Source organism: Lycorma delicatula, chromosome 2 (assembly GCF_047948215.1).
Source record: "Lycorma delicatula isolate Av1 chromosome 2, ASM4794821v1, whole genome shotgun sequence".
NCBI lineage: Eukaryota > Metazoa > Arthropoda > Insecta > Hemiptera > Fulgoridae > Lycorma > Lycorma delicatula.
Window position 1 is genome coordinate 187,217,948 of NC_134456.1, and position 11,628 is coordinate 187,229,575.

Here is an 11,628-nt window from a genome sequence, read left to right on the forward strand (position 1 = left end):
GTTTTAAGATTGCAGCTTGCGTTCCTGTTGGAGTAGTTTGTAGTGATGTTTTTTTTTAATCACATCATAGTTTTTAATTTATTTCAAAGTTATTGAATTACACATTAATAATTTATTAGAAAAATAATATAGATATAATTACAATATTTTAGGTGAAATGAAATTAGAAAGAAAAAAATATCGAAAGAAAAGTAAAAATTTAGTTGCTGCAGTTCACAATGTGTATACCGTTCCAATTTTATGATTATGATACGTGTCGGGTTATTGGTGAAATGTGTATTTCAGATTGTCTTTTTTGATCTTTTTTTAGGGATGAGTAATTTGTAATGAATTGTAAATGATATGATTTTTACCGTTAAGAACCGATTGTTATTTTATTCTAAAATATTTTAGGAAGTTAGTAGATAACCTCAAATATCAATTTACATATTTTAAGTAATAATAATTTTATTTAACTACAGGTTAATACATAATGTTTTAAATGTTGGTAAAATAACTTAATATTTGAATAACATGTTATTCCTTCAACGAGTTTCCAGTAGTGTGAATGTATTGTATCAGACTAGTTACTTTAGAAGAAATTTATTTAACATAAACAGTAACTTTCATACCTCTCTCAGACTGAGCAAAACTTCTGTAGAAACTGTCAAACAAAATGTTAGTAAAGAAGGTACTGTTAAACCTGCAAAGAAGAAAAAGGAACAGTTAACTTATATTACTCTAGAAGATACTAACCATAGCATAACTGTAACAACTTTAGAGGATGCCACAAAATTAGCCAATCGGAGAGACTTGAAACTTATAAAAGTTAAGGAATATGATGCAAAGACTGAAAGGGCTACATATAGGTTATTGACTATTGCTCAATATTTACGAGAAGATATGAAAATTAAACATTCATTTTCTGAGAAAAATAAATCGTCAATAAAGGGAACTAAACTGGTATCATTGTCAACTAAGATAAGTGATAATGATTTGAACTCAAAAATAAAAAATATGATTAAGTGGTTAGATAAACATTATGAAGTAAGAGTTGTAATTTCTAATGATAAAGGAGAAGCAGTAAGTTTATTTTTCCACCAATAAGATTTTAATTTATAGTTTTTCTCATATAATTTAATTTTACTGAAAAACGATGCATGATCAGGTATTAAACATAATTGGGTCAATCCAGATGAAGTGTCCCAAAAAAACAAGTTGGTTGCTTGAAAAATTCAGAAACAATTGAAACTTGTCCACTTGTTGGTACTTATGTATTAACACCACCGCAGCTACAGCTTTATTTAAAAACAAAGTAGTCAATCGGAGTGTTTTGATTATTTAAATTATAAATAATTGCAATAATTATTGAATTTATACTCAAAAAATTACGGTGTTAATTAGTCAAGGTTAGTGAGCGAAGCGAGCGTAGGTTACGTTTGGTTAAATTATATTTATAAAATAAATAAATATAAATAACCATTTATTAAAATTAATAAAGAGACTGTTTTGAATCTATGTTAAACTCTATATCGGCCCATTTTCCACCGAAATCCGATTGACTACTTTGTTTTTAAATAAAGCTGTAGCTGCGGTGGCGTTAATACGTAAGTACCCACTTGTTTCCTAAATGTTTCAGGACCTTGAAACTATTTCTTTTAATTTAAGTAGTTTACCTGTGGTGCTACTTTTGTTTGTGCGCACACCTATTTTTGTGATGTAAAGGTTTACAGAAAAAATCATATCTAACAAAGTGAAACAAAAAATGGAAAGTGAAACAAAAAATTAATTTATTCATATTTTCTCAAGGTAAAAGATTGATCAGTGGTTTATTTACCTATCTCTCTCTTTTCTATGAGAAAATTACCAATAAAGTTGAATATGAAAAATAGCGAACTTTCACTTTTGGTAATTATTTTCAAGAGGCAGGGATGGCATACATAGTTTTAATTATTTTTTATACGTAGGTGTATGTTAGCAGTTTTATCATAAATAATATTAATGGTGATATACTTACCACTAAACTTTTATGAATTTTTGAAAACTAATTTTTTTTGAAAATTCAAATTTTGGATTTATTTAATTCTGATGGGGCTGGTGATGAAAATCTCAAAAAAACTTAGTGTTTTTTAGATGTTTATGGCAAATAAAAACGTTTCTTGTGTATTGTAGTAATAAAAAAGTTATAACCTCTCAAAAATCATGAAAACCCTGTTAAAAGTGATACCATATTGACTCGCTAAAAGTGCTCCAAGGGGATTTCTTGTCTTCTTGGCACTTTAATATTTACACTTATTACTATAGTTGAAATAGACTTGTTTGAACGACTCAATTGCAGTGTTCATGTTATAACAGACACTTGAAGTTCATTTTTTCACCCAGCTGGACCACATACATCATTTCAAAAGTCTCAACAAGACAAAGTGTGGGTACCGATCTGCAAAGTCCTGAGAAAGTTGACACCACTTGAAATAACTACAGTGATGGGTTGTTGTCACACAATTTCAAGAGAATTATCAGAAGAGATATACAGCTGTTCGTTAACCACACTAAATAATAAACTTTCATTGCTATAAAAACTGGCTATTTCATTGAAGAATAATTAAAATTTTGGTACAATTTATTTTTTCTTCATTAGTGTTTACAAAAATTAACCATTATAAAATTAAAATTAATTCTTGAAAAAAGATTAGGCTACTTATTGAAATCTCAGTTTGGGTAAGTTTTACAAGCATTTTTGAATTAAAATTGTATTAGGTTACTGGTATTGGTTAAGTTATTAAATTATGACCTATCATTAATAATTTAATATTTTCAAAATATTGAAATTATTAACTTCAACAACATAGGGGCTAAATACAAAAAATACATAAAAAATGTAAAGTGGAAGACAAGAATCCCCTTGGAGCACTTATTTTGTGAGTTGAAGTGGTGTCGCTTTTAACAGTTTTTCATGATTTTTGAGAGGTTATAACTTTTTATTAGTACAATGCACAAGAAACGTTTTTATTTGCCATAAAAATGTACAAAAACACTGTTAGTTGTTTGAGATTTTCATCACCAGCGCCATCAGAATTAATTGAAGCCAAAATTTGAATTTAAAAAAAATAAATTGGTTTTCAAAAATTCATAAAAATTTAGTGGTAAGTATATCACCATTGATATTATTTATGATAAAACTGCTAACATACACCTATGTATAAAAAATAATTAAAACTGTGTATTCTATCCCTGCCTTTTGAAAATAATTACCAAAACTGAAATTTCACTGTTTTTCATATACAACTTTATTGGTAATTTTCTCGTAGAAAAAAGATAGATAGGTAAATAAACCACTGGACCAATCTTTTACCTTGAGAAAATATGAATAAATTAATTTTTGTTTCATCCTTCCAGAACCAATAGTTTTTTAGTTATATTTTTTCTGTAAACCGCTACGTCACAAAAATAGGTGTGTGCACAAATAAAAATGGCCTGCACGGGTAATTTATTTATACAACACACCAGAAATCTGAAACTTTTGTTAATCAGCAACTCACGAAAATACGATTAATACTGATCTAGTAAGACTAGTAATAAAGGGACTTTTACGCTATCCTAATATTTCATGTAAGATTTTTCACATATTTATACACTTATTAATTCAACAAATTAATAAAAACTAATATTTCAGCAATTGTGTACTGTCCACTTTATTAAAGAATTGGAAGATTGTATCTCACTTTCAAATGAAATAAGTTTAAATGAAGTGCAGCAAAAAATGTGTATATGTAATTTAATAGGCGTACAAGGAAGTCATGTGATGTCCACATCAGATTTTTTTTTATTTTGAAAAATTGTTATTTACATTTTTTATTTTTATCATGTTTGGTTGAGCAGAAAAAGCTACTTTAATTTAATGTGGCTGTTTATTTTCTATTAAAACTTGAATGTAAATAAGGTTTATAAATAATATTTATGCATAAAATAATATAAATAATAATTCCATCGACTTGGGTATTAGGGTGGTTGATGGTGGAGTTAACACCTGTGGTAATTACCAGTGGCATAAGGTATGGTTGGATTGCACATTACTTTTTTCATATATCTAAAGAGTAGTCTTTTATTTGTGCATTGAGGTGTTGTGTGAAATTACATTATATTTCATTAAATAATTTTTTAATTAATGGAATGAATTTGAAATAGACTGTAAAATCCATTAAAATTAGATCAGGAAGCGAAAGTTAATAACTATCAACAAAAAAGCATGAATCATATTTTGACATTTGTTGTTAATGATTGAGTTATAGGCATAATTTAGGTAAATATATCTATGGCTTAAATCATATTCTAACATTTGACATTAATGATCTAAATTTTAGGTATTTGTTAATAAATAAATTTTACTTTAAAAGTAAATGTTATAAATATTTTCTATTAAATCATAATTGCTTATGAAACTGGCAGTAATCATAATTATTTGTTAATAGTTACAAGTTAAGTTGAGGGGATGGTTATCTAAATTATTCTTTGATTAGAAAAAGGCAGGTATACCTAAAACTCATGAACTAAATGTCATATGGTATTTGTTACATTCAGTTTTATTGCCATGCAATGTTTAATTTGTAACTTCATGCAGTGATTTTGTAATGTATATGTATTAAGTACATTTTCAAAATGAAGTGATAATGAATCATTGTCTGAATAAATGTACATTTGAAAAAAATAGAAAAAAAGGTGTGTGACATTGTATAGTAAAAAAAATTTCATTGGGAGAACAAACCCAGAGAAATTTCATATAAATGAAAAGTACGTGCAACTAATTAGAACTTTACTAAATTCTGACTTCAGCCGTGTTGAATAAAGATTTCCACTAAATATATGCACAACATGTTGCATAAATTATTTGGAATATGCAAAAAAGATTTTCAAAAGACCCTTGCAAACTGCCATATTAAGGTGATATAATTCTACCAAAAGAAACTAGATCTAATTTGCCTTGATGGGGTGTCATTAAGGCAAACAAAAAACCAAAACTCGGTGAGGCCATGAATGAAATCTGTCCATTCAAATCATTAATTCTAATGTTGTTTATGGAAATTCTCCTCATATTGACAGACTTTTGACACACCAAAAAAAAAAAATCGAAGAAAAATCAAGAAGTTCTACATTATATACAATTTGTTTTTGAGAAATCAGAACAGAAAAACAGCATGTCTGTGGTATTCCAGGTTTATGAAAATATTATCAAATTGGTTGAGTCTCTACCTGATAAACAACAGGAACAAGTTGTTACTTCTTTATTGAAGCGAAAAATTTAATCTAGTCAAGATAAGTCTGAAGATAAAGGGTCTGCTCGTTTACAAAATCATTATTTACAAAATTGTTATTTTGAGTATTGAAGGATCACAGATAAGAACTACTGTAAATCCAAATTCTCAAAAGCTTGAAACCAGATTATTTATTGAAAGCTTAGATAGTTTTTCAAGTCAACACAGGATCATTATAAAATTCAATGAAAATGTTTATTAATTTTTTGAGGAGTAATGTTGGCAGAAAGTCAGTAGCTTTATATTATGAAAAACATGACTAAAACTTAATAATAAATAATAATTATTAAAACTTAATAATTTATTAGAAAAATAATATAGATATAATTACAATATTTTAGGTGAAATGAAATTAGAAAGAAAAAAATATCGAAAGAAAAGTAAAAATTTAGTTGCTGCAGTTCACAATGTGTATACCGTTCCAATTTTATGATTATGATACGTGTCGGGCTATTGGTGAAATGTGTGATAGTGTGATGTGTGATAGTGTGTGAAATGTGTGCTAGTGGTAAATATGCTTGAACCTGTTTATAAAGAAGGTGTACTTGAATTCAAAATCAAAAATGGACTAGAAACAAAAAAGGTTAGTTTCTTGTACCTATGTAATGTATAAAATAATACATTGTTGTACATAAAGTTATAATTCATTTGTTATGCAACTAAAAAAAAAATTATATTAGTGATACTTTGTGTATGATTTAAAAATTGTTTACATTATTGTAGTTATACATGATTCTCCTTATGAAAATTCGAGTTTTAATTGCTTTCGCCTAATACCACCATTACTTATATTATTTTATGCATAAATATTATTTATAAAACACATATTTAAATCAAATTTTAATAGAAAATGAATGAGTATATGCTAACTTAATTATTATATTAAGTTAAAGTTGCATTTTCTCCTTGACCAAACGCAATAAAAAAAACGTAAATAATGATTTCTCAAAAAAAAAAAAAATACGATTACAATTTCATTTAAAATGTTAAAATGAATTTTAAAAATATGAATGGTGCCAAATGCAACCCTGCATGATGTTTTTGGATTTAGTTTTGTTATATCTATAGCTGGTTCTAGAGCACAGTGAATAGCTGCAGCTTCTCTTTTGCGATTTCTTAATTCTTTTGTGTAAAAATATATAAAATAAACCAACAACTTCATTCGAAGTCAAAGGAAATAATATTATGGTTTGTGATTGGGAAATTGTGATGCCCATTTACTGGTCACTCATTACCAATCCATCAGTTACCTTATGTATTTTTTAAGTAATCTGTAACATTTCAAGGAAAATGAGCTGGTACTTCATCATCTAAAAACTACATCCCATGTATAGATCACCATCAAAAATTTTAGAAATGGTTTATGTGTTTTATCTGCAATTGGGTTATGTTCCAAAATTTCAATTAAATATGTTTTAAGTACTGTACTTAAAAAAAAAAGCTTGATGGTAAGGGAAAAGAACTGGTGAAATTATCACGAAGATCACACTATATCAATGAATGAAAATATATGTTGGAAGTGCATTGTGGTAGTTTAATGTGGGTTATTCTCTTCTCAAGTGTGAGTAATAAAAAAAAATTCTAATTATATGACTCATTAGTAACTAAAATATGACTGAGGAATTTGGGATTGTATGCACATTTGCTAATTAATTATCATTTACAGATAAGTGTTGTCTCTCATTGTATGTAATAGCGGATGAAACTATTTTTCAAAATATTAACTTCAGATTAACACAAAACTGCTCGAAAAATTACTCAAATATACAAAACTTAATTTTAAATCAGCTGTTACTGTCATGAAATTAAAATTTTTTTAAGTAATTAAATATGTTTTTTAATCTTAGTTATATATTTTTTTTTTTTAGATATATTAAGATTTCTGTTCTGTTAAATACTGTAGCATTTTTTGTGAAATCTTGTTCTACTTTGTTTTGAATTAGTCAAATTTCTAAAACTTGTGTTTGTATTCTAATAACTTTATTTAGTAATTTTTGTCAGTGTTAAATTTGTATTAGTTTTGTTTGAAAATTTTTGTTTGTTTATTGGCAGTTTAATACATGTAATTACAGGGAATCTAGCCTTGATAATTTATTTGTAGAGACTAATGTGTAAATAATGACAAACAAATAAATGGTACCTTGTTAGATTTTGAGTTGTGATTTTCATATTAGCGCTACAGAGTATTTGTTTTAAATTGAACATTTTGTTTTAGCTGTTTTATTTTTATTTAAAATGTTGATGTAGGATCATGTTTTAGTTTATATTATGTTCTCAGTATGTATTTATTTAAAAATAATAATTCATTTATTCTAAGAATGAGTGTTCCTTTTTCAGGAGAATATTTACAATAAAGTAGCTGAAGGTGTAAAAGAAAGTGGTAAAATAGTTCAAAAAAGGCAAAAAGGCCCTGATCTCAGATTTCAAATTGTAGCGTTAAAGAAATCGTCAGAACTGCCTACTTCAAATTCTGAATCTTCAGATCAGTAGTAATAGATGCAATTATTACATGCATATGCTTTTTTTTTTATAGAGTATTGATGTATAAATGTTATTATTGTATTATAATAATGATTATATGGTTTTATACTGTGTTTTTAATTATATTATAATTCCATCTTGTATTTAAATTCCAGTTATTCCACAAAAAAAACGTTTAATTAGATCCCAACCAGTAGCTTTTACTAAATAGCTTTTACAACATTTTACTAAATCCTTTCTTCTGAATTTTAGAATTTGTAGGTTTTGCGTTTTTATTATTATAACCTTGAATATGCATTTATGAAAGCATTTTAATAAGGAAGATTGAATGAATGAAATGATAGATCTATGAAAATACATTAAGAGTCTTGCCAGGAATTAAACCTGAATCAACCAACTGGTTGCGTAGAAGTCAGTATGTTACCATTAGATATGAGTCGAGAGATAGCTGCACTATGACACTCTAACCGTGAGAATATTTGACTACTTATAGATAAAGGCAGCTGTGCAATTGTATAAAATTTAATAACAACAAGTAATTATGAATGATCTAAATATTTTTTTTATATACAAAAGTTTATTTGAAGAAATATGTTTATTACGAGAATTTCATAGACTCAACTTGGGATTGTTTCTTAATAAATGTTAAAAGGTATTTGAATTCATCAGTAAAGTCAGTTGCAAAAGCTACATTTATAATATTAACCAAGCTTTTATTTAACATCTGCTATCAGTCTTTTATGCTCATGCATGTTTTCTATGACGATTCAAAGCTGAATTTAAAAAAAAATTGTTCTTATAATTTTGACATAATTTTAATGTTTGACATCATTTTGTAAATATTGTTTGGAAGTTCCAGAAAAAGGTATTGTAAAAAAAGTTTTACTCTGATGTATACAGTCAGTATTGATATAGTTCTTTTTTTAATTTTTTTTTTGTTAATGGCTTAACAACCAGAAAGGTAAGTAACATCTAAGTACCAAAAGTAAGGATTAGAATAAAGTTTACTAAAAATTCATCTTTTGAATTTTGTTTGGACACAAATTAAAAAAAAAACTGGTGAAATATAAAGGTCTGAAGAAACTACACATTGGTGTTGTAAAGTGGTTTTCTTCTATTGAAAATCAGTAAAGAATGTGGGTTAAAAACCATTATTCTAAAAATTAATATTATGTTACTCAATTAAAACATGATAATGGCAGAAAACTTCATTATTCATTATCTATAAAAATATTAAACCTGAATTCATTGTGCGAGTGACATTAAATTTAAAATAAAAATATTTGTAATAAATAATTACCTATATGAAGATTTATATGGAAAACCAAAATAATTAAATTAATTAGTCTGTTAAATAATAAAAAATAATATTGAAATTACAATGTTCATCTATCTTTTAAAAATATAAAAAAGGTTATCCACTTTAACTATATCATATAAATAAATACCTTAATACTTGATTTTCATCATGGTTTTTTAACTTTCTTTTCTATTGTAATCTCTGTAAATTTCAATGTAATGTTCAGTATTGTTTATGCTGATATGACCACTCCAAAAATAATGTAATTACTTGTAAACTGTTCTAATTAATGGAGCTGGCTCATAATATTTATCAAACTTGACTGCAGTTTTGCTTTTCAAAAAGTAATGTTATATCATCCTACAACAGTGTTTCTCAACCTGTGGGATATGCCCCCCTAGGGGGGTTGTAATAATACTAAATGGGGGGTACAAGCATATTAAAAAAAAAATTATTAAAAAATTTATTAATTTATTGAAAGGAAAGCTAAACAAAATACATTCTGACATAATAGTAAAATACACATTTACACTGATATAATGCACCTATAAATAGGATTGTATCAGTACTGCTCAAAGTATTAATAATTAACTTATCGATACTAAATTAAAAACATGTTTAATAATTATTAGTGATTCCCTTGGGTTTGTCTTCCAGAGCAAAGTTTATCAAAGGAAGGTTTAATATTAGAGATAGACACTGTGAGTTCTTTTTCTATATTTAGCTGAGATCTGTTATATTTTGTCTTCAAAGCAGCCACCGCTGAATGCTGGTTTCACAAAGGTAGGATGTTGAAAATGGTATAATAGTATACAAAATGCTTTTTTGAGAACAAAACTAATCATTCACCCCTGCCCAAAATTCAAAGAGTGATTTATTACAAAATTTTCTTTTGATTTTGCCACTTACCATGAAGTCTGTGGTAACTTGTTACAAAGTTGTTGTCAGCAAGAAAATAGTTTTTAAAATTCTTTGCTAGCATGGCTAAATGTAATGTTATTTATGGCTAAATTTGATGAGGTAAGGAGATTTATAGTACGTAGAAAAGAACGCCAGTATTTTTGGCATTTGACTTCTGGTTAATCTGGATTGGGGTCTGAATTTTAAGACTATAAGTATCCTCTATTAGGGTGTGTGTGAGACAATTATGTAGTATGCTACACCTGTTTGGGCAGATAGGCTAAAATAAAAAATTTATAGGGGCATATTTTTGATGGCCCAGCACCTTTTGTTGTTGACTGTGAAAGGAGGTTACCGTACAATTTCTCGAGAGGCTGTCCTAGTGATTGCTGGAGTAAAGCCCATTTTCTTGCACTTGAGTGTCAACAACGCTATTTTACAAAGGAGTTGGGTCAACTAACTTCTAGAATTAGAGAGATTGTGAATGATGGATTTCAATTATGCAGAATAGGTGGAATGAGACGGCTGATGGGTGTCTAATCCCACCCTGATGTGAGGAGGGGTGCCTCTTGGGTGGACAAGTATATAATTCAGTTTCTGTCTGGCCATGGTGCTTTTGGGGATAGCAGATCATTTCAGCCTGGGCGATTTGGGTCTGTGTCTGTGGTGTAGCATATTAAATGATACCATTCTTGTTTTATATGTCTGCCATCGGTATGATGAAAGACGATTAGAGGTAGTGAGGCAGCTCGGGAATATTGGGTCTGCTTTATATTTAAATGTTAACTGAAAAAGTTATCTGGGTGGATAGGGACCACTTAGGGGGTGTTCTCTTGTCGTCAAGGTAGACACTCCGTAGTTTGTTTTTGTTTGGTTATTTTGTAGAAAAAGAAGAATTCAGTCATTATTCGTTAAATATTTTTAAGTTTAACCACCGTTTTGGTAATGCTTCAGAATGAGAAGAAATGATAATTTTGTAAGGTCTTAAAATGCCATGCCTGACCGGGATTTGAACCCACGACCTCTGAATGAAAGGCCAAGACTGTACAACTCACATCATGGAGACTGGCCAATAATTTTAGGATTTAGAATTTTCATACAAAATTTTGTATTGCCTCCTTTCCTTCCAACTGGATTTTTGAAAATGGTGAAATGTTTGTCAAATTGTTTTAAGATTTTAAATACCCAAACTATCATGACTGTAACACCTTCGGTTCCTGACATAGAACTTTTATAAAAAAAAAATTCTCTCCATTTTTTCATCACCTTTGAGATTTTCAAAATATTTACTTATTGTTTACCTATTTTGTAAAAGCGATGGCCATCTAAAATTACTCTTTCTTTTTCTATTTTACAATACACATATAACATTAGTAGTTCATAAACAAATTACCCTGTACTAATAATTTTTTTCCTGATTTATTTTTTGTTTCAGAAACAGTTAAGATGGCTTAAGGCATTTAGATAGGATTGCATTTAATTCTACCAACAAAATTTTGCAGTATGAGTATATATATATATACATATATACTCATATATACATGTATATATATATATATATATATATATATATATATATATATATATATATATATACATGTAATTGTTATATATATATATATATACATGTATTTGTTAATTGATAACACTGTGAGACAA

At 27.7% G+C, this 11,628-nt stretch overlaps 1 protein-coding gene across 1 annotated transcript; it reads left to right on the forward strand.

The window, feature by feature from the left end:
* The first annotated feature begins 6 nt into the window (after positions 1–6).
* On the forward strand, positions 7–7,875 carry mIF3 (mitochondrial translation initiation factor 3). Its single transcript, XM_075356885.1, has 2 exons — positions 7–1,062; positions 7,626–7,875. The coding sequence occupies exons 1-2, from the start codon at positions 514–516 to the stop codon at positions 7,776–7,778; spliced, it is 702 nt and encodes a 233-aa protein (XP_075213000.1). The 5' UTR covers positions 7–513; the 3' UTR covers positions 7,779–7,875.
* The last annotated feature ends 3,753 nt before the right edge of the window (positions 7,876–11,628 follow it).

Coding starts and splice junctions, on each gene's coding strand:
- mIF3 (XM_075356885.1), top strand. CDS start 514: ATGTTATTCCTTCAACGAGTTTCCAGTAGTGTGAATGTATTGTATCAG. Junction 1,063..7,625: donor CTAATGATAAAGGAGAAGCA/GTAAGTTTATTT, acceptor TTCCTTTTTCAG/GAGAATATTTACAATAAAGT.